At 25.5% G+C, this 24,807-nt stretch overlaps 2 protein-coding genes across 3 annotated transcripts; both read right to left on the bottom strand.

Moving 5' to 3' along the window:
• Positions 1 to 294: 294 nt before the first annotated feature.
• On the bottom strand, positions 295 to 1,468 carry LOC135926948 (uncharacterized). The gene is made up of 2 exons (XM_065462881.1): positions 918 to 1,468; positions 295 to 481 (listed from the first exon to the last, which is right to left on the bottom strand). The coding sequence occupies exons 1-2, from the start codon at positions 1,466 to 1,468 to the stop codon at positions 295 to 297; spliced, it is 738 nt and encodes a 245-aa protein (XP_065318953.1).
• LOC135927370 (GTP-binding protein 1-like) lies at positions 1,424 to 23,699 on the bottom strand. 2 transcript variants are annotated; one of them, XM_065463338.1, is made up of 10 exons: positions 23,556 to 23,699; positions 16,443 to 16,573; positions 15,637 to 15,758; positions 14,957 to 15,052; positions 14,440 to 14,675; positions 11,337 to 11,508; positions 10,863 to 11,045; positions 10,442 to 10,577; positions 9,437 to 9,677; positions 1,424 to 1,508 (listed from the first exon to the last, which is right to left on the bottom strand). In XM_065463338.1, exons 1-9 carry the CDS (start codon positions 23,567 to 23,569, stop codon positions 9,490 to 9,492), a joined length of 1,278 nt encoding a protein of 425 aa, XP_065319410.1. In that variant the 5' UTR covers positions 23,570 to 23,699; the 3' UTR covers positions 1,424 to 1,508; positions 9,437 to 9,489. The 2 variants fall into 2 exon arrangements, with proteins under 2 accessions (XP_065319410.1, XP_065319409.1); XM_065463337.1 differs by lacking the exon at positions 1,424 to 1,508 and adding an exon at positions 7,830 to 7,988.
• Between the last annotated feature and the right edge of the window lie 1,108 nt (positions 23,700 to 24,807).

The raw sequence follows: 24,807 nt of genomic DNA, 5'->3' as shown, positions 1-24,807 counted from the left end.
CCGAGCCCGGGTTTTATATTTACCAACCATGCCCACCTATTTTTTAAAAAAAATATGACCTGCCCGTTTATTAAGGTCAAGCTTTGGTTTAAGTCTGCTAGCCTAAGGTAATTATTTTAAAACATCGAAAAAACATATATTCCGAAACCTATATTAATAATTAAAATTCAAAATACAATAAATCCTCAACTGAGAATTATTTAAAAAGCTAATTCCCCTAAAATCTGACAAAATTAACACTTAATAACCAAAGAATGAATGGATAATTAACTAAAAAAACAGTATAATCTCGTTTTAAAACGACCTTTTGTGGTTAAGAGTATTCATAGCTTCTAGCCGAGCCAACCACCAACGAGATTCGTAAGGTTGAGCTGGTCTATTTTTACTGGCATGATCAAAATCTTCCTGATATTTCAACTGATCTTCAAAACGGGCGCTCCAAAAATTCGGATCGTAAGTGGATTCGTTTTGGTCATCGGAACTATAATATGCATATGCAAACATTTCTAATATATAATTTGTATTTTTTAAAAAAAAATCAATATTTTGTATAAATTTTGCAGCAGAGTACATGACCAGATGGTGTAGAGTATTTGATGTTTCAGGGGGTACGCTTTTAGGATGTAGGGGGTAAAAATATTGAGAGCATTGGGTAAATCTAGGCGCGTTACCTCTAATATTTTTAATCTATGGTGAAGACACCCGAAAAATATGAGTAAAACTTTGAAGAACTAACTATATCATTTATACCGCGACATTCTTAAATAAAATGACCGTTTATATTGGTTTAAAAATCAGAAATGTGTAGTTTATATTTCCAAAAACTTTGAATGGATGCAACACTTTATTTTATTTCTGACAACCGTTAAACCCTAATGTATAAAATAAATAAAAAAGTTAAACAACTTATATAAAACCTGTCGTAAAACGATGAACCGTATCTGTTCGAAACATTCCTATATGAAGACCTATTTTTTTCGAAGCCTTTCCTAGCCTTATCGAAGTCACTCCCATTTTCGTACATTCTTGACTTTTTTGCAAAAAGAATCTTATCATATTCTTGTCTCTTGACGGGGTCTATCAAGCATTCATAGGCTTCCGCTATTTTTCTGAAATTGTCAGCTCTTGTTTGACTATTTATCCGCGCATTTTGATCAACTTTAGAATCTGGGTGATAAATCTTGCATTTAGCGTAATAGGCACTTTTGATGGCTTTGTTGTCGGAATTGAATGATAATCCCAACAGAGAATAGTGATCTATCTTTTGTGATAACTCCTCTTCGCTAAGATGAGAATTTTTGGAAAAATATTTGATTTGAAGTTTGAAATTATTGTTACAAGATTTCGGAGTAAAAATGGATTTAAGCAAGAGAGAATATTTCATACGATTATTATTGTTTATCAACTTCAAAGAATTTGTATGTGAAAGAATGGGTGGTGTTGTGTCAAAATGATAGTTATTTATCATATTTAAAGTATGTCTATGTTTTCATGTCGGATGTTTAAGACTGTGATTATTAGAAGAATTATATATTGGTAGGTTTAATTTTAAAAATAAATAACAAATATGGAAAAGCAAAAGAGGTTAGTTTTTTTGAAAAAAAATAATGAACGGTTTTCTTTTATTTTTGACGAACTTTGAACGTGAATGCGTTCCTTTTTTGACGAATGCGTTCGTTTTTTTACGTTCGTTCAATTTTAGAAAATTTTTTAATTTTTATTCATTTGAAAATAAAAAATATTAATATAATATTAATCCAAATTTTTTTAAAAAAGGGGGTTTAATCAGCTGTTTTTAGAAATATTTTTTTTTATTCACTGTAAAATATTAATTTTAAACATGGCCAATATATTGTGTTAAAAAATATACGGCTTTTATTTATATTAAATTAAATATTAAAGGGATTTTTTAAAAAAAATTTATTCATAAAGTTTTGAAGGAACATAATTGCATCCTTTTTTTTGTAAATGAACATTGAACGCATTCAGCACTAATAAAATCTAATATATGCTGTAAGAAAATATAATTTTTTTAGTGCAAAATTGAATCAAAATATTATTCAAATAACCTTCAGAGAGTAGAATAATTTGGTATTGACCTATGGTACCAGCAATAAATAAAAACCGCTGGCCATAATCTCTATTATAAAACATAAAAAAAATGTGCAAGTTAATATTATTTTAAAAAATATAGAATATAATTAAAATTTTAAGAAAAAAAAAGTTTATTATTTTCTCAAGGAATGTATCCAAGCATAAACCTGCAAAAATAAATATAACCCCTCAATTAAATTTTGTTGGGGGGAGTGGGGAAGCCACTTAAAAGTTAACTTAAGAAAAAATCCTGATAACATTGAATTTATATTTTATCTATTACAATAATTTTTCATATATATATTTCTTCTGGTAACCATATTTTCCTGCAAAATGGGCATATACCCATCCTGATTGGGATCCTTTAAAAATGATTTATTAAAAAAAGAAATAAATAATATACATCCCTTATAATTTTTGTAACCTGTGAAATTTTGAGTAGAATACAACTTTAAATTAGTTTTTTCTTCTTTTTATATATGTCAGATAAAACCAATCTTATATTATATTTATTATACATATTTAAAAATATGGTAAATATTCCTATTCTAAACAATATAGGTAATTTTTTGAATCTTTATTTGATATCTAAATCAGTTTTCCTAATAATTAATTTTTAGGGGATTATAGATAAACTTCTATTTAAAAACCAAATTTATTTGGATGTATAAAACTTAAAATTAAATAATTTTTGATGTACTGACGTATACACCTATCAGTATATAATAATTTTTATAGCTACCATTGCTTTACCATATATTAAAGGGACAAAAGATTGTATTGCCAATCACAACATAGAACAATATTTCAACCTTCAATAAAATAAAAACAATACTACCCTAATACCTATCTTAATAAAAATAATTACCTCAATGACCTAGTATTTACCATGCGATTCTTGTAGTAAATGCTATATTGTACAAACTGGAAGAATAAAAAGAGAATTGCTGAACATTCTTATACTAAAATTTTTATAACCATCTCTAATTAGTTTAGCTGAAAACTGTATCATTATAAACATCTAATAAAATTTTAATAATAGTCAAAGATTCTATCAAAATACACAAAAAACCTAATAATCTTAAATGGAGGATATTCCATTTTTCCTTATTAGCATTTTTACAAATATTTTATTTTGTATTTTTTCTGCAATGACTTCATGAAAGTAGATAGACTATTGCCCTCACTTATATATTATAAATAGATATTATTGATCAATATTTAAAACATCAAATTTTAGAATAAAAATTTGCCCTCATAGAAAATAAAAGTCAGCATGTCAGATTATAATTCGTTTGTCTATTTTATCTCATTTATAAATTAATATTGATATACAAGTTAGTACATATTTTAATTATGTTTACTTAGGATATTTTATGATAAATAAGCGTATATTTAAAAATAGTAATAAAAATTTTTTGAAATGTATCAAAATATGATATATTAAATAAAAAAGCATTTATTATAAAAAGCGGCCCAACATATGTTTTTAATTGTCATTATTATATGATTTAGACAGTTGTAAATTTGATATTTTCATATGAAATTATTATATTAAATTTGTTTTATTGCATTTTATATGAGGTATTATCTCTCCTTTAGATCTTTAGTTTTGACTGAGATGGTGAAGATATTAGATCATATTTCTCAGTTTCAAGTGATGATAGAAAGCAGTAGAAGATATGAGACTGAGAGGGGGGGGGGGATATGACGCAAGATTGCTATTAAGATTAGTGCTCTTATTATTTTAATAAATTTTGGAGGGGAATAGGAAGTAGTTATCATTTTGGTTTCCTAATTAGAGATAACGGAGGAGGGTGGGGAAGGGGGTTATAATTTTAGAAGGAGGTTATAGGGATTAATGAATTTCAAAAAATAAATAAAATAGATGAAAATCGGATAAGTAGTAAATAAAAATAGCGTAGATAACTATATTCCGATTATTTAAGATTAGACCTGAAGTATTTAGATAGAATTCTCTATTATATATTATTGTAAATTACATTTTATTATCTCTCTTAACCAAAAACAAATATCTTTTTTTAACAGTAAATAACCAATTATCTAAAATACAAATTGATATCAAAAAAATATAATGTTAATATGATATAAAAACGCTAATATAAAATAAAAATTATTTCACCGAAAGGTATAACAAACAAAATCAGATTATTTAACAAGACCAATGTCATCGTTTTCACGAGGAAAAAATGGAAGTAAACGCTAATTTACCATCTACTTCAAACACATTTTTTACTCCCATCCTTCTTAGATATTATGAAGGCAAATGGCTCAGGTCATCCCCCCTTCCCGGTTATAAAGGCACTGAAGAAAGTTAACTCTCTTCCAGAACAAACTTTTACATTTACTCAACAACCGTGGAAAAGCATTTTATACTATGTAAGCAATTAATTATTTTTAAACCATATAAAATACAAAATAATGGGAATAATATAATTAATTTTTTAAAGATGAAAATCCGTGATCTGCTTTTTCGGTTGTTGTTGTGAAAGTCAGAAGAAAATTATATTTTTATTTTCAAATATTATATAATTGGCCTTGGCCTTCTTTCTTCTAAGATTGATTTCTTCATATCATTTTTGAGCTATAGATTATTTTAAATATTAACAGTTCCTTTTAAATTAATTATTGCTTTTTAAAAAATGAGTGGAGATTTCACAAAAAAATGTTTCTTTAAATTGCCTTCAAAATATTTTTCTCTTTTTTTAAAAAATAGCTCATTTACCTCACCTAAACTTATTTTTAATTATCAACATATTCGTATGGTTTTCTATTTTCGATTCCCCAATATTATTTTTTGAGGTAATAAAACAATTACACCAAATATATTTATTATTGACGAGATACTTTCTTTTGCTTTATTATTAGAAAAAATTAGCTTTCCGGATGTATCATTTTTTTTATAAGGTAGTAAAAAATAATATTATCTTTTTAACATGGTAGAAATTAATTTAGTAATTTTAACAGATCTCAACTTACTCTTTAATAGAATTCACTTAATTTCTTAAAATTTATTGCTCTCAATTACGAATATATCTTTTTCAAATTAATTTGACTTGACAATTTTTTATATATTTTATTTAAAACCCATATGTATAAAATTTTTAACATTAAAACAAAAGAATGAATCACAAAAATTTATAGAAGAGAAAAATATCTATTAAAAAATAATTAATTTTAATTTTAATAATATTTTTCTTTTTTCACCAATCAAGAATATTATAATTATTTATTAATTATACAAGGCGATGACAGTCATATGAGTATAAAAATAATTTATTTTATTTAAGATTATTTTAAAGAAAAATGGCATAGGAAGCAATACTACCCTTGTTTATATAAACACTTTATCAAACACTGCTGAATAAACCATTAAAATATATCATCAACCGCCATGATAATTAAAATTGTTTTTTTTAAATCCACTTCCATATCCCCATATATAGAATAAATATTAACCAACACTAAATATTTAAATCCCCCATGAAAGCATTTGAACAAAAATCAAGCATAATTAATCTATAGTCCAGTTTTTAATATATTTAACATTACTATAAAAAATTTAATTTAATGAATCATACCAAACAGTACAGTAATATTTCCAGCTCAATAAACTGCTGTATATGAATTTATAAATTTTCTCGTTAAAAGTTTACCGAAATTTTTGACTATTGTAAAATAAACGTAAAATTTTGGTTAATTTAAAAAAAAATCAATTTGGTTGATTTAATTTTAGATTCAATTTTGTTGCAATTTATTGGCCGTGTCATGGAAAGAATATATTTTTTAAATAGGTTAAATTAAAGGAAAGAGAACATGCAAAAAAAGACTTGTTATACGTTTCAAGAAACACAAAGCATAACGAAAACCCAGTTTCTCTCTTAGTTTTATTTTAAGTTTTCAAGGTTCTTAAAATTTTAATAATAAAAAAGCATGTTCATAATCTACGATTATAAGTTTCACTCCAAGTATCAATTTATAAAGTTTTAAAATCAAATAATACTAAAACCAAGACCAGGCCCAAATAATACTAAAACCAAGACCATGCCCAAATATATTATAAAAACTAATAAATAATAATGTCTAAAATTAGATATCTGAGAAATTGATATTTTAAGCCCAGTCTCATCCAAGCCGTGCCATTTTTTTACATTTATGTTCAGTGAAATAAGATAAGTATTAAATTAAACAATCGTCGAAAACTTCTTTTTTTTCTTCAATAGATTAGATTTTTATTTAGGATATAAATTTACACTCCCAAAATTTGATTTCGGAATTTAAATCAAATTAATTAAAACGTAAGTCGAACAAAATTTACTTCATCCCGGAATAACAATAATAATAATAAAATTAATAAATAATAATAAGTAAACAATTGAACCGATAATAATAATAATATAATTAATAAATAATAATCATAATATGGAGCAATAATGATGATAAACAGCATAAACATGAACAAATAATGAGACAGATAATAATAATAACAAAATAATGATTACGAAATAAAGAATAATAAACAAATAACGTAAACCAATAATAATAATAACTGAATACCAATAAATAATGATAATCGACAACTAACTAACGCTACAAAATAAAAATAATCCTCGATTATTGAGACCAAGAATAGGTGTCATCAATATACAACATTTTCCTTCGATCTAGGACACGATATTTTGAGATCGACATACATAATTTAGAGAACAAAATAAAATTATTTAAACATGAAAGAAAGCGTTTGGGGGGGGGGGGAATCAAGTTTTATAAAAAAAATTGGATCAGCAGGTACATTACTATATGAAATCTTACACCAACAAATATTTACTATTTTGCTAGAAAGGTAACTAATAAAATAACTATATCTACTCCTTCCTTCTTTTGATAACTACATAGAGGTGGCCCCTAGATAACATGCATGGGATCTATATATTAATTTCATAATATAGGGAGGTAATCAAATGATGGCAAGTGATACTGGAATAAATGGATTTTTAATTAGCAACCTGGTAACTATTTTCTTTTATCCTGCAATTGTTTTTTCTTTATAATATAAAATTTCTATATATTGATTTAAAAAAATTATACACAATACATTAGTGAAAATTTGCAATGCACGCTTTAACTCCTTTGGAGAAGGTAATAAAATTTCGTGAAGTGATACAGAAATAAATAAATGTTTATTTAACACACCCTGATAATTTTTTTTATCTTTATAATATAAAGTTTCTATATATTGATTTTAAAAAAGATACGCAATATTTATAATAAAAATTTCCAAAAGAAATACAAAATAAAAAAAACGGTCACTCTATAAAAATTTATATTCTTACCCCTCTTCTCCTAAATAACAATTCTTCCATGCTAATTACTTTTATTATTTTGCCTTATCCCGCTCAATTCACATTGCTTCCGCGATAACCGTGGAAGAAGCCTACAGGCTTCAACTAATAAGTGAAATAATAATAAACCCAATTCGAAATTAAATCATTTTAAAAGTCGGAAAATCAAGCAATGAGATTTTAATACATTTACTGCTCGTATTTCAAATTTACCGAAATAGAGGCTAAATTAATCAAAATAACGAAATTCTAAAAATCCGGGGTTGAGCTTAAAAATCTTTCTGTAGTGCATATAAAAAATACAAATTTTAAATAATAATTATTTATTTTCTAAAAACAAAGATCGACAATTATTCCGCAGTAGATCAATTTTTCTATTACAATTTCGGTGATATATATTAATATTTTATATAATAATATTTCTTTGATTTAAATTAAATTTACATAAATAAAATCCTATTAAATAACTAAAGAACAAAATAAATATTATATTTCAACTTATATGCTTGTTTTTTTCCCGTATATTTCCGACTTTTGTGATAAATATGAAAAATAAATAAATAAAAATTTCAATATTTTCTTAACAAAAATATTTTAATTTATTGTCATCCACCCTACACCAATATAATACTGCCTAGACTGACAGTTCAGCCATTTAAATATGTGTCAATATAAATCAGCTGGTACAATTTTGTTTTTCTTTAAATAAATTTTTGTAATTTTTTATTATTTATAAAATTCCTATAAATGGCGTGCTATACTAACTAATTTGCATTTAACGATGCTTCAAAATGTATTTTAAATAAATGATGAGTCTAGGCATGTAATATAATGTCATTGTCCTAGACATAATCATCTTTTTGTCAATACCTATATTTATTTAAAAAATTACTGCACAATAATTTTACCATATTTTATTAAATTTCCTAAATATGTATTTTTATATTTATTAAATAATAATTTTTTATTTTCTCAGCTAAAACTATTCTTAAAAAGTAAGTACTGTGCTACTGCTAATGATTGATTTTATTCACAAATTTAACATTAAAATTTTACTTATTTAAATTTTTTTTAAAATAAAAATTGTGCCATTTCATACCAAATCACACGCCTCTAAATTTCTATTATTTCAGATAAAAAATTTATATAAATATTATAAATGTTATAATTAGGTTAGAAACGATATTTGAACATGCTGACTTTTATAGTATCGTATATTAGGAGTTAAAGGTGCAAAAAACGTCATTTTTACTTTTTTCAAATTACAAATATTTTTATTAATTAAAGACTAAATAAATTGAATTTAATTTGGCATATATGATTAAATAAAAGATTGATGATTAGGGGAAAAAAACATACATTTATGTTAACCAAATTTATTTTTAAAATGTAGGACTTTCAATTTATGTAAAAAATTTATATTCTATATTAACTGTCCTGTTTCCTTCAAATTTACGGGGCAAACGAAGTTTACAAAAATTAAAGCAAATATTGTCTTAAAAATATTGGGCTATATTTTAATACAGTTAAAAACCTTTTCCATAAATTTATAACATTTAATTTACATACTATTCATACAAATTTTAGAATTGAAAGGGGCGGCTAAAAATGTTTTTTTTGGCGATTTGGCATGGAATTGCTCAATTATGAATATTACTATGCTTCTATTCTTACCCATAGCAGCATATTATAGTTAAGTATCAACAGATAACTTAAAAATATAATCGAAAATAATAAAATAAAAATTAGATTTTTATTTTATTTTATATGGCAATTAGAGCCAGAAGAAAAATATAAAATTTTTATTGCAAGAATTAACCAAAAACCTTCCCTTCCTTGCAAAAGCTTTTTCAAACCTTAACTTTTTTTGGTGCTCAAAATTTTTTAAAGTTGTTTTTACGATAAATTAATTATAAACATAAAGAAAATATAATTAGTGCAAAATTGCATGTAAAAGTAAAATTTATTAATATCCTTACTATTTCTAAATTGCGATTAGAGACTCCATTAAATCATATCAATGCGGAACCATCTACAACAGTTCGGAAATAGATCCTATAGCCTTGGTTCTTCCCTCCCTAAAGACTATCTTTTGACCGCACCTCAAAAATTCTGGCTGTTTAGTGAACCTAAACCTAACCAACGCCCTATCACCGGTTCTTAGACATTCCAGGGACATTTCAAGGAGCGTCGCGGTTTGTCTAACGCTACCACAATGTACTTTTAAAAAATGTATTGGGAAATATCAATAGTTATATAAAAAATAAAAGGAAAGCGCTGTAGACAAAGAACTAAAGACATAGTCTAAAAGTTTATATGGGTGTTGCGCATGAAAGAATGGTTTATACAAAAAAATAAATTATCACCATACATAACAAATAGAAATAGAGCTAATTTATTATTTTTTTAAAAAAATATATTTTTTGAATATAAAACTTAAATTTTCCTGAAAAAAATGAAAGAATAATGTTTGGTAACGAAATAAATATGAAATTCTAAGAGAAAAACTAACTACGTATAGAATTAAATTTAAAAATGTTATAAAATTGTAAAATATTAATTCAAAATTTTCGACAATTTAAATTTCATTGATATAGTTGGATGAAAATGTTTTAGTAAAATATGTTTTAGAAATCTAGAAAGTAAAAAAAATTTTCCAAATTTCGTATCATTTTATTTTTCATAATTTTACCATTAAATCACATTTTTTTTAAAACCATTTTTATTAATATTTAGATAAGTTTAAAAAAAATCCTTATCCTATCTTTGTAAAATATCTTGATATTAGTATATAAAAATCTAAATGGTTATTTTGTTGATCGATTTATACTTATTTATGAAAGTTAACCATAATTATATTAGTAAATATTGGAGTTGTTCGAGTAATAATTCAATTTTATCATTCAGCGGAAATATGGATAATTGAACTAAATAACCCCCAATCAAGAGAGGCATATTATATAATAGTAATTTAATTTTTTTACTCATGGCCTGATATTTTGGTTTTATTGTGGTCGGATGATGCAGTATAAGAACATTTGCGTTAAATTCCCAATAAGATTTTGGTTGAATGGCCGGGGAAACTAGCACCATACCTTTCCTAACGTCGTTTTTGCGAACCTAAAATTTATAAATAATTGATAAAAAAAAGGGCTTCGATGAGTTTCAATTTTTTTTAAATAAGGGAATTATGGATGAAAGATAAGAAAAAATAAAAAGAATAGAATAGGATTTTATATAAACTTTTGGTAAAACTAATTTATTTCAACTTAAACAAAGAAAATTCAGAGGAAGAATTCATTTAATCAGAGGAGAAAACTTACTCAACGGAACATAAAAATTTTAAATAAAAAAAAATGGAAGAAGAAAAAAATTTTTAAAAGAGAAATATTAGATATCTAATACCTTTTTAAGAGCCATGGAGGCAGACTGGCCAGCGCTGACCTTCTCAACGGGCATCCTTTTCCTATGGATGGACCTAATATTGACGGGGTTAAAATTACCGCTTCTGTCCGGGCCTAGAAGAAAGGTATCCCCAACTTTCATGATCCCGTTTATGCAAGTTCCAGACACAACCGTCCCTACACCCTTAAAATAGAATAAATATGTTGTATAAAAGTTAATTCTCATAAAGAAAGTTCACATTAAAAATCTTTAAAAAAATATAATATATTATATGGTACATTAAATAACCAAGGAATCAGAAAAGAAAGAGTTAAAACTGCTAAATTAAAAACCGAATAAAAATATTAGGATTAAAATAATTTTATGTCATTTACCTTTCTGTTATGATCCCTCTCGATGCTAAAAGATAGCCTCAACTTTAAAAAAATGTTTCGTATTTAAATATGGAAATTAGATAGATACTCAAATACTTACAGGGACTTGATAGTAATCGTCAATGAGAAGTTCAGCCGGTTTTTCTATGTCAAAATGCTCTCGTCTGGAGCAAGAAACTGAAGGGATAGAGGGGGTCAATAGGTTGAGGAAGCTTTTGAGTAAGTCTATATTTTGGCCTGTCACATTCGAGACCTGGAATATCGGGCATGTTCTAGCGAAATATGTTTATATAAAAACTTGCCTTATTAAAAAAAAATGCCAAATAAATAATCTTAGACTGTATTCACATATTTGTGCTGTGAAAGTTTAGAGAAATACAAAAAAATATATAAAGGATTTTTATTATTTGAAGTCTACAAATATTTTAAAAAATTTCATTGATAAATTCCGATACTCTTCGTAAAATTTGTTAGATGGACAGATAATACCAGCCCATTGCAGAACTGTAGTTTTATAAATATTTTTTTATTTCTTACCTTCTTTCTTTCCTTTAATTCTATTTTTTATGTAATAATAATTTAATTTCTCTTTTTTAAATCGTGTTAATTCCTATTTAATTTATATTTTTTTTAAAGCAAAGGTATTTCCAAAAATAATATAGAATGGATAAAATAGGCTTTCCCTTTTTTTATATAGAATTTCTGTTTTATATGAAAAAAGAAATTATGTTTAATTTTCGTTATCATTTATTTTACCCTCTTGAAATTTTATCCAGTCGAAAATTCTCAATAATTTATCCAAGCGTTAGTTTAAATTATTACTTGAATTTTTAAATTTTTGATATTTTATTTAAAAAAAGATAGTAATTGAAGAAAAAAAATTTCAAATTTTTATAAGATATTTTTTGTAGGGATTCAGCGTCAATAACTAAATGTAATTTGACAATTGGATGGAAATTTTTTCAAGATATCGTCAAAAATCAATAATATAGTGAAAACCAACATGTACTATCTGCGCAACTAAAAATAAAATCAAAATCATGAATGGAGAGATTTCATTCTCCAGCAATTTATTATATGCTCTGTAAAAAGGTTATATTAATTATATTGGCAATTATTACATAAATTAAGTGATGTGCTATGGTGCAACAAAAACTATATTATTTATAATGTTTAATTATTACTGCGAATATTTTAGAAATTTAAGTAAGAAAAATTGATAGCGTGGTATTAAAAAAATCGACTGGTAATAAAGTATTCTCGTCAAAATAATTATTTGCGCTAAATATCTCCGTCATTAAATAGCATTTGAAATTATTTTGTAGTTATTTAGTATTTCTATTTTAAATACACTTTTTCAAAAAAATTTGCCCAACCCTAAATAGAATAATATAATCCTTAAAATTGATAGACATGTAACAAAATTTTTTACAAAATATGGAGATGGAATATCCAAATTCTAATGCGACAATGTTAGTGGTTGTTATACATTTTTTATAAGAGCTATAACTTTAAATGTAGTGTATGTTAAATTAAATTTTAAAGGAGAGGATATAGGAAAAAAATAACTTCAAACGAGGGATGTGAACCCTTCGACTAAAAAAAGGGTCCAGGTCCGGATAGAGGAATAAAATTTAAAAAGGACCCGGGTCCAGGTTCAGAGAACATAGAATAATGACTCAAAATAAGATTTTTTTTCATTCATTTATTATTATACTTCAATATATACATATTCATAATTTATAAATGTAATTTATATTTAAATGTTTTATTCAATCGCACAATGATAATATCTTCTAAAATATCATCCTTGAAATTTCAACGTAATTAGACAATATATATTTCAAAATGAAAATTCACGTTCTACCCTTACGTAAAAAAGATAGTTATCTTTATAAAATTATTGTATTTGTGTCGCAGGTACAACCATGAAGATTCTAAATAAGATATATAATTCTGGATATATTGAAGAATTTTCTTCCAGAATTTTAAAATATTATATCCTTATTAATTCTCTTAATTTCTGAGAATTTTTCTATAAATATACAATAGGCATTTTTTGATCCTCCTTTCTATCTGATAATTTGATTTTTTTTTCTCTATCTAAAAGTAAAATTTCAAGATCATCAATGTTGCTATTATAATTGCTATTATCACTACAAGCAGTAGATATTGTCGTAACCTCCAATATATTGTAAATAATGGAGTTTTGCGTATGCCATAAATCCTTAAACAATACTCAATAAAACTTGATATCGAGGGTCTAAATATATAGAAGCGTATACAACACTATTTTGCAAATATTGTTGTTCTCGAATTTTCATGTTTTCTAATATTTCTTATAAAAAGGACTGTAAATCTTTTTAAATCTAACTTAAAGGAACTAATACACTAGTAAGGTCCTTTATTTGGCACCAATCAACTTCTGACAAAATGCTTTACATGCTCCTATAATAAAATCATTACAGAAATGTTTCAAACTTAATAATCGTTCTAGCATCATACAAATTGAGGACCAACGTACTATGCATTATCATTTAAATTAAAATATATTACTTGCACTACAAAATAATCAACATATTTCTATAATATAGCATATTAATAAATTTACATAATAAAATATTATTACCTACAATAGAAAATAATTTATGAAATATCAATCTCTAAATTAAATTGGAGTCCAAGAAGAAAATTGAAAAAAAAATGCGAAGATACACAAAAAAAGTTAATAAAATTTAAAAAAAATTATATTATTTTTTAAAAAAATATTTTTATTTAAAAAATTTTTTATGACACCTAGAACCCTTGGACCCTCTACTTTTAAAAAGTGTCCGGGTACAGCCAAAATACGAGGGTTCAGGGTCCGGGTTCAGATCCCTGCTTCAAATTAGTTATATGCAGGTGGTATTAAATGTAATTTTTTTCTAAAATCTAACTATAACATTTTTCTCTCATTTTACTATTCCAACTCACTCAGTGGCGTGACTACTAGATGTGATTCCGGGTCAGGACATTCCCTAATCCCAAAATGTTTGCATATTATGTTGTCCTCGTATCCTTTCTTTCTTTTTTTAACAAGGTATATCGAAATATAGATTTTTTTATATCCCTTTAATTTAATTAGCTTTTAGATTATCAATAATTTTTATACCCAAATAAAACACAAAATTGTGGTAAAATCAAGCTATTTGTTTTTAAACTACCTTTGAGATACAAAGTCCGAAACTTTGACAACATCTTCATTCGAGTTAACAAAGATAGGAATTTTACGGCAACCTGCCGATTTAAGTACTTTAGCTACCAGCTTCACGTTATCGGCCAAAACATTAGCTGGACACATGTCCGTTTTAGTCAGCACTACGAACACTGGCATATTCAAAGCCAGGGCAAGGCCCAAGTGTTCTTTAGTCATACCTACTATCCCGGCATTAGCACCTATCTAATTAATAAGATGAATAAAAAATTCCATTTATAATATCTGAAATTATGTGAGTCAAAGTCAATTAGAATCTGTCATTAACATGTCAGGCATAGAGCTATTTTAAAAAAAACTAAAATTAATATCTAATTCACATATGTCTAATTGTAAATTATATCAAAACTATCAATAATTATTTAAAAAATATTATTCTTTTACTTTAGAATATTTATATATCATACAAAAAGAATAAACATTTTCTTATTACTAATTAATTAAAAATATGTAAATGCGTAATCTACCATAAGCATAACGAAATCTGGATAATGGCCTGTCATTCCAAAAATGGTCGTCTTTAGGTATTTTTCATGACCCGCTAAATCGATGAACGTTATCACCTAATTTTGCGTTTATTTTCGTAATTGCGAATTTTTTTTAAAATGATTTATTCAAGTAAATAGCATATTATTATCTTGCATGTAAAGTATCATTTCCATTTCCAACATAAATTGTATCACAAACCTGTAAAGTTTCCATTTTAAATTCATTTACTCATTTAAAGATTTCCATTAAGTTTTAATGATACTTAAGGAGGTAAAATTCTATATAAATAAAATCGAATAAATTATATTAATCATCTTAAAATAATGCAACGAAATCTCAGCCCAATCTCATAAAGTCGGTAGCCATAGTATGAAGAATGACGTGATGTCGCCAATTAGTAAAATAGTGTTGTGACTAATTTAATTTAACTCTTGCAATAAAAAGTGGCCCATTTATCAAGATAAATTTTTTTTTAAAGTTTTGCCCCCCCCCTCTCTCTTCCACTTGCCATAGGGCAGGTATTAGCTCAAACGTAAAAAAGATGAGATTTTTTTTTAAATTGATCAATCATAATATATTTTGCTGAATAATTATATTGGATAGAAAATCAAGCCTTAAAAAACAAAAATAATTATTGATCTATTTATAATTTAATAACCTTAGCGGAATTCTGGCAAATCCTTTTCCAATCGATATGCCCGTTGTGAGCTTCCATTTGGTTGACTATGTTTCCTTTGCTATCGAAACCCAAAATATCGTTACCCACGCTACTGGTTCGGCCTAAATAAAAATAAGGTTAAGTGAGTAAATCACCAGTAATGTATTTCTCTTTTTTTAATTCCTCTTCCATCCTTTTATAAATTTAATTTATGATATAAAATGAATTGATCAAGTAATATACGAATTAACCTGCCAAGGTTCATAAAATAAAATATTAAACAACCTGGCCCGGTATAAAATAATAAAAATGATCACCACGAACCGAGTGATTTCAAAATAATGAAATATTCATATTTAAAAGGTGTAACTTTTATAATAAATTATTTGGTATTATAAAAAAAATGATCAGAAGAAGAAAAAAATTAAAATGGCGTCGCTAATTTGTCCTAAAATGTGTTTCCAACAGTTACGAATAAATAATGAGTAGTGATACGAGGATCGAATCAAAATAACCGCGCAGTGCTTCACACATCGATTGCCGGAAAAAATTAAAGAATAACAAGATGTTACAAATCAAGAATATATTTAAATATTTTAAAATCCCTTATTAACTTCTTTTAGGGTTTCAACTTTGGAAAAACTTGCAACAAAGCTACTTTTTTTTACAAAAAACAAGAGTTCTGCTTAAAGAATGTTAGATTCATACGTTAAGGATAGATGATCTTAAATCTAGTAAAAGTTTAATAAAAAAGATCTAAAAAATCAAAATTTAAAAAAAAAATCAATTTATTTTAAATTACTAACCCGATTCGATTTCGTGTTTATGTCTGAACAATTTTTGCCTCGAATGCCCTCGCCCATTATCGAGATCCCCATGGGTCAAGACCCCAAGTAGGGTACTCTTGCCTGCGTCTACGTTCCCTACCACCGCAATCCTATTTATAAATAAATATTTTTTATAGCTTATGAACAAAAATGAATGTATGATATAAAAAATAAATAAATCAAGAACTTGTAAGATGATGGTCACATTATACAAGGTTAAACAAAAAATAAACAATGTGCCCCGAATTGAGAAAAAAACAAAAGACAAGCTTATTATACCACGTGTTATTTAATTGGTATTTTGTAATACCAAGAAAAAGAATGCAATTTCTTTTATCCCGAAGCTTGGAAATCTATACTAATATTAAAAGTATAAAAATACGGTATTCCCGGCGCTAGATCTTACAGATCAAAGAGAGTCGATTTTAGGAAATGGTCGGTTCATAAAATGATTTTTTTTCCCTATAATCCGGATAATCTTTTAGATTAATTTAGAGTTGCGTAATCGACTAATTTTAGCCAACTCCAAAATGGCATAGCCGAGTTCTAAAAATCGGAAAAACCTAGTTAGAGTCAGATTAAGGAGCTAAGCTAATAGTCAGTTAGCGTTACTTAAAAAATAAAAAAATTAATTAAAGGCTAGGTAGTGTTGCGTGACGCTGATGGACGATTAGCAGGTACATAATTTTTGACTAATTCGTTTTAAAAGATTTTTAGGCTAAGCCAAATTAGGCCTAGGCGAAGTTGGCTGATTATGCAACATTGTTCTTTTGTTTTAAAATGAAAAAAAATAAAATCATATATTTAGCCAACCCTCTCTATATTATCATAAAAATATTTAGGCAATTATCCTAAAAAATATTTCCTCCGAATATATACAGAGATATTCTAAAGTTATTCAAATAAAATAAAAAGGTTTATGATTTATTTCATCTTTAATTTTCTTAAATTTCCACCCCACTCCCCTGGCCAATTTTACTAATTTCCACTTTTAGTTTCACGATAAAAATTCCTGAGAAAATTTATCATATTTAAACAAGAAATCTAAGCAGCAGGCGATACGAACCCCCTGCAGATATTTCTGATATATGAAGACATCACGTATTTAATATAATTTTTTTAAATAATATTAATTTAGGTCAGATGAGGATATATTGATAAGAAATTGTATAACAATAACATCGTGAATTTCATTTTCGTTCATTTTAAAAAATAAAATTAGGAATAATCATTTTTGTTTTTATTTACCAATTTGGAATGGATTGATAAATTTTATAAATATGGATGATTTGGCGTCAATAAAATTTTAATAAATTTATTTATTTTTAAAAAAAAAAAAGTTTGGCATTATAAGAAAGTGTTTTATAAGGTTTGATTGAAGTATAAAAAAAACCGCTATAACCATTATCCCGTTATGAATTTTTAATAAGTATTTGCATCTGTCTATTATAATAATAGGTTGGTACAGCTAGACCTAACTTCGACGGCGGGAAAACATGGGGAAGGGGGAAGAATAATCATTTTCCAGTATACATTTAAGAAAATTTAAAGAAGCCATCACTAAAAAAATCATATATAAATTTTTAGGGAAATAAAGATATTTCTTTGGTCTTATTAACATCAAAATATAAATTTTTTTTAATATGTAAAACGGTATAGAAAGGTAATTCAAGGATTTTTTTTGAAAAAATTTGCACTTTCTCATTAAGGGCGAATTTATAGAAAAAGCGTGATGCTCAAGAGGTGCGTTATTTACAAAATTAAGCCAATTTGGTATAATTTATAAATATGGAGCGTTATGATGATAACGCTATGATAAAATTTGAAAAAGATATGTTGGTATGCGATAATAAAAAATGCAATACGATTATAAAAATGATAGCAAAACTCAATTATAGTTTTTATTAACAATTTTTTAAAAAGCAGAAGATTATTTTTATTAAATATTTGTAATAAAGCAGAAGATATATTTTATTAAATATTGCTATAATGAATCAGCTTTGATTTCGATAGAATTATAGTTGATTCCGTTTTAAAAACTAATTTAAGAGCTAAAATAGAAATAATTATTTTATATAATATTTAAGAAAATCATATGACTTTTTACGAATTCGTATATTATATTTATAATCGTATGGCGTATTTTTTATCAGCGCACCGTAATATATGTATTTCAAATTATAGCGTTATCAATAAAACTCATATTAAATTTATACCTATTAATTGGTTTGATTTTGAATAACACTGCATTAAATAAGGCAACGCACATAAACCGTTTGCTATAAATTAGGCCTAAGAGTTAAAAATAAGAGGGGGGGGATCAAATTCCACCCTGCCTGCTCATGTTGACAGAAAAAACTCATGCTCTTTCATGCCCGATGCTCAACATTTTTAACCCTACAGACATCATCTTGAACAAGAATGAAAAATTCACGGTACGGTATATTTAATTTCTTTCTGAATGAAATGCTACTATTTTTATGCTTTTTTAAAATTATTAAACAAACAATTTAATTACCATTTATAAATCAAATTTTTTATTTAAAAAAAAAGAAGAATGTTCAAATTTTTAAAATTTAAGTGTGTTCGATGTTCCATAAACGCCTTGGCTATAATCTTTCACTAGAGGCCAAACTTAAAGAGGCGGATAAAACTTTACTCGCTAATTTTTTTAAATGAACTCTTCAAAATTTCAAAATATATTAATTTATTTGTTCTATAGCTCTGATGAATCTTTTTAGTACCTCCTCATAATTTTAACTGGTAGGTGTAGAGGCTGCATCAGAATCAGAAGAATATTCCTAAATGTTATTGTAGCATCGAATTTTAAAAAATTTAGCATTTGTAAAGTTGTTGAAAATATATCTGCCTTTTCAGCATCGGTTAAAAAATTTTTAATATTTGGATCTAAAAACAAACCTACATTACTGGCTGTATGATAAATATTTCTTTTATAAGAGATATTGCTTTATTTATTAGGATTTTCATTCTTATTATCACCTTCTGAGAGGTGAAATTTTTTTTTATTAATTATTGTTTCCATCTCGATAAATTATATTTATTGTGTGACGAGAATCTGCGTTAGATTATCCAAGCACTCTTTGAATATAGATAGAAAATTTCACGCATGCTTAATCAATGTCGCCAATGTTTTTAATTGGTATTAAGAAACTTTGTAACATGATATAAACAGGGTTCCATCTCATTGTTATATTTTTTATAAGAATGGCTCAGCATGCATAAAATATTGCACTAATTTTTTCAATCATTTATATTTGAAGCTATCTCGGATAAGAGCAATTTTTAAAAAGATATTTTAATTTAAATTTTTATAATTTGACCGTAAAAAAAATTCTTGCATATAAAATGCGATTTCATTAGTTTTCAAAAAAATTAACCACTTTTCTGAAAATTAAATTAAAGGAAATATATGATGTAATATATTACCAGATTGACGATTCATTTAAGTGCCTTTTTAAAAGTGTCCATAAATAGAAGTCCGCTGCAGCGCCATCATCACAACTGACTGCCATGTATGAACATTTTTAATTAATGAATAGTTAATCTGGTATTATATACATCATTGACTGGGATATGGAATCCAAAGGGATTCGGATCGATCTTAAACAATTTACTGAGGACGATTCTTAATTTTTTAAATCTGCTGATTTGAACGGAAATGCAAATCCAACTGTGAATTTCAAACAATTTTGCAGTAAACTTTACAACTACTCTTAATTTATATTAGCTTTTCTATAAATTATTAAAAAAATAAATAAACCAAAATTTTATGGCGAAAATTGTTGAAATTTTTAAAGTAGGTACTCTTCACATAGTGAAATACATGTCCGGTTAAATTTAAATTTTAAGAACTTTAAAAATCCACCTTGGCAAATGATTTAAAATTGAGAGGTTCCGAAATCCTAGTGGGTTCAAAATCTCGATACCACATTGTTATAATTATCGAAATTGAAAAAATTAAAATCCTGGTGATTCGTGGGAAATTTATAAACAGGCTCAATCACGCCCGGTGATAATTTAGGAAGCTCGTCAGGCCTAGATATTCAAAATTCATTCACTCACGTTGTGAGCCATGCCTATCTCTAATCCCAGGGAAGTTTAAATATTAGATAATATTACAATGGAAAATTTTGATTAATATGGTAAAATTCAAATCCAATACCTTGATTTTTTAGGATCTTATATAATAAATTTCATTGAGTTTTAACATCCCATCCTTATCATTAATATATATAATGCATTCAAAATTTTTAATTTGCATTCATTAATCTGTACAATTTTCTTGGAGATAGACAAAATGTCTATGGTAAAATTGTACATTGATAAAATGCCATTGAATTGTAAAAATATAATAAATATTATTAAAGTCTGATATTTATAAGGTTTTATCTGTATATGACATATATAAATGTTAATGAAATCTCTCCCCACAAAAAAGTCATAATATTTATTTTTCATATCGTAATAATATAACTTTAAATGTTCAAAATTTTAAGCATTTAGATTGAACAATATGATTAATTATACATACAAACCTTATATATAACATTACATTTTATAGAACACTTTAGATAACTAATTAATAAATAAAGGTCAATTCTAAATATTGAAGCTTATAGTAGTATTAAAAACAAAAACATCAATAATTTAACAAACAATATTTTATTGGCACAATATTTAAAATGAAAACTTAAAAATGACCTTTGATATATTTAAATTAAATAAAGTGATGACCTTTAATATTTTAAAATTAGATAAAGTAAAAATTCCTTTTATAATATATAATATTCTATTCATCATCTAATAAAAATGTGTGTACTTTTAATGGGAAATACAAATTTAAGTTACAAGATTTTATTAGTATTGCTGAATAGATTCAGCAATGTGATATTTAAATAGTTTAAAATTTTTCAAAATGGTCTAAAAAATATAACTATATGATTATTTAAATATAATGTCTCAATTACATCTGGGACTCCTGTGAATTAAAACTTTAGTAATTGAATTTGTAGTACTCATTTTTTTTATTGCATTTATATTTATATATTAAAAATCATATTATTTTTTATTATTATTTCAAATATACACATTGCAATGATCTATATGTAATGTAGCAATGTAACCTTTAATCCTTTTTTTTATAAATGTGCAAAACTTCTACTTAAACATAATTGGTTAAATATTTCAAATAATAAAAACAAAATATGAATATTGCTATTAATTGCTAGGTCAAGTCAACACTCCACGCATGTTTTGACGATTTAGTTGTAAATTAGCCTGAATTAACTCCCATTATTCAAGTTTACAATTAAATTTTCTAAATGAGTTGGGCTGCTTGGTTTAATCCATGTATTTAATAGCAATCACATTATACTTGTTTTGATATTAAACCAATTTTTGATAAAGTATAAGTTTTATATATTTAATAAAATTATATTGGTTATAAAGGATCTAAGTTATAAAATTGATCAAACAATATTTTTACTTTGCTAATATTCAATGAAACAAAAAAGTTTTAAAATGGACAAAAATTGAAATAAATGGAATAAAAGATAACTTATTAAATATAAACATATTGTATTGATTATCTTGATCACTTCTAAAAGTATTAAAATGTTTTTAATGGATCGAACCTATGTATAGGACTTTGTTGGGGATGTGTATTTAGTCATTCAAAAAGTTTTTTATTTACCAGTTTTTTAAATCAAAAATAACATTTTCTATAACATCTCGATAAGCTAAACATGTAATTTTTTTAAAATTTGAACCCTTTTAATATTTGTAGTGAAGGGATGCTTAGTTTAGTCAAAAAATTGATATTTTTTTTAAATTAATGTTAGCATTTTCTGAATCTTTTCAAAGAACTAAACATATATTAATTTATCTCTAGAGCCTTTTAATAGGGGTAGCATAGGGATCCATAATTTGGTCAAAAAAAGTGTGTTTTGTCATAAAAAAATTTTAAAAACTAATATTAACATTTTTTGAATCTTTTTAAAGTTATAATTAAAATTCTGTGTTTCTTATTTAAAAAATAGAGCAGAATTAACAAGGATGTGTATTTTAGTCATTTAAAAAAAATATTTTAATTTCATTAATTTATCAGTTTTTTTTTTAAATTTAAAAAATTTTTTTCTAGATCAATCAATACACTAAACACGATTCTATATTAATATTGTTAAATTTGTGGTTATATAATAGGTAGGGCTGTGCCGATATTAAATATCGGATTGGATTGGCTTAAATTAGGGTTTTTCAAAAATATCGGATTGGGCTGATACCTGTAAAAAACTGCTCCGATTCAATCATTTTACTTATCTTTTTTTTAATTTTATTTTTATTTTTTTACATTAATATTTTCAAAATAATCAAAACACCCAAAGTTTTATTTATTTTAAATCTTTTTAAATAATAATGCCAATTTTATTTATACTTTAAATAAAAGAATTTTTTTAAATATGGTATATGAATTATGGAAATATTTTACAAAAGACAAAGATAATTTTGCAAAATGCTTTATCTGCAGAATTTTACTGGGAGGAATAATGAAATTTTTTTTAATACTAACAATATCCGTAAACTTTTTTTAATTATTGTAGAAATAAAAAAATTAAATTAAATTCATAATTCAATTTTTTGCATAAAAAATATTGATTTCTTAATTACATTTGGTTCAAAGTGAAAGGGGGGTTATTGAAAAATCAATATAAATATCAGATTGGTTTTGAACCAATATCGGATTGGATTGGTAAAAAAAATATATGGATCGACACAGCCCTAATAATAGGGGTAGCATAGTTTCTGGGTTAGTATTTTAGTCAAACCCATATTTTTTTTATCATATTCATCAAATTTTTATATTAAACTAAGATTTATTTAAAATATTTTGTGTTTCCTGAACATTTAAAAAAAAGTGATTAAACAAAATCTTTCAGTGAGAACAACGATTAATAAATAATTTATAAAGTAATCTACAATGTAATTAGTTACTGATAACAGCATTAGATTTTATATATTATTTGTATGTCCTTCTAAATTTATAAATAATATTTAATCGAAACAATACCTAACTTCCAAAAAGTCATTTGGCAAAACTCTTTTTCTAATTAAATAATCTTCCACAGCTCCATCTTCTGATTGTCTTCTTCGTAAAAATGTGAGATCTGATTCACAATGATTTGTAATATTACTAAGAGTAGTCCTTGATTTTTCTAACTGCTGAATATTTAACCCTGGTTTTTCATTAGAATCTTGAATTAAATGTATATATAGGTTTATAATTTAGCTCATTAGAACTTTGAATTAGATATATCCTCATGATTATATTATAAGTAAATATTAATTATTTGATACTTGAAATTCCTAAAGAATAACGAATTTCCCCAAGTCCTTTCTCTAAACGAATAGATAAATCTTTTCTTAAATGATTTAACAATTGTTCATTTGGTTCTAAAAGACACAGCTTATTAAATAAATAATATTTACCATTATTAATGTTTAAGGTTATACTTTTGAATTTTCATTAATACCAGTTTGAGATGTATTAATATATGAATTTAAGTTATTGTTCAAGGGTCTTTCATTTTCCTTATTTGGAGAAAATAGAAATGAATTAAATTGGGCATAATTAGATATATTTTCTTGCATATTTAACGTTGTGGTTGGGATAATCCCGTTTTTTGTAATCGACATAATAATGAATCAATATTTGTCTCAAAATTTGTATCAATAGGATAGATGATATAAAATCACCTGGGTCTAGGTGATGCAAAATAATATAAATAACCAAATCTAACTATATAATTGGATTTTTTTCTTCTCGGGTTACCGTTGCAAGTGAATAATTCGTAAGTCACCATCTTATCAGTTTTTATTTTTATTTGAACTATGTTTTTCTATGTACTCATTACTGCTTCACAATGTTAATTAACAGTTTTAACCTAGTCAAAAATAGTGTGTTTAAAATATCTAATTTTGGTCAAATTTTAAAATGAATTGATTGATATTTTAGCCAAAATGTTAACATATAAGCCTGGGGATTTTTCTTATAGATGGCAAAAAGATTTGAACTTATTTGCCAAGCCAATAGGCTTGCATAATATTATTTTTGGATAAATTTTAAATCTGGCCGTTTTTAAAATTCGACCTAAAGTGGTATTTATAATAACATTATTCAAAACATCTTGTAATCAACCCTTTATTTAATCGGTCATGAGCTTTTAATCTCTCTTTTCCTAAGGACGATTAAGTGGCTTCGCTTCTTGCGTGTCTAGCTACATCAGACTTTCTAAAACATGTAGATTTACTCTCACTATTACCCTTA

The sequence above is a fragment of the Gordionus sp. m RMFG-2023 genome, chromosome 3 (genome assembly GCF_954871325.1).
Source record: "Gordionus sp. m RMFG-2023 chromosome 3, tfGorSpeb1-WG-v2, whole genome shotgun sequence".
In the NCBI taxonomy this organism is placed as follows: domain Eukaryota; kingdom Metazoa; phylum Nematomorpha; class Gordioida; order Chordodea; family Parachordodidae; genus Gordionus; species Gordionus sp. m RMFG-2023.
This window is presented reverse-complemented; position numbering and strand designations above follow the sequence as displayed.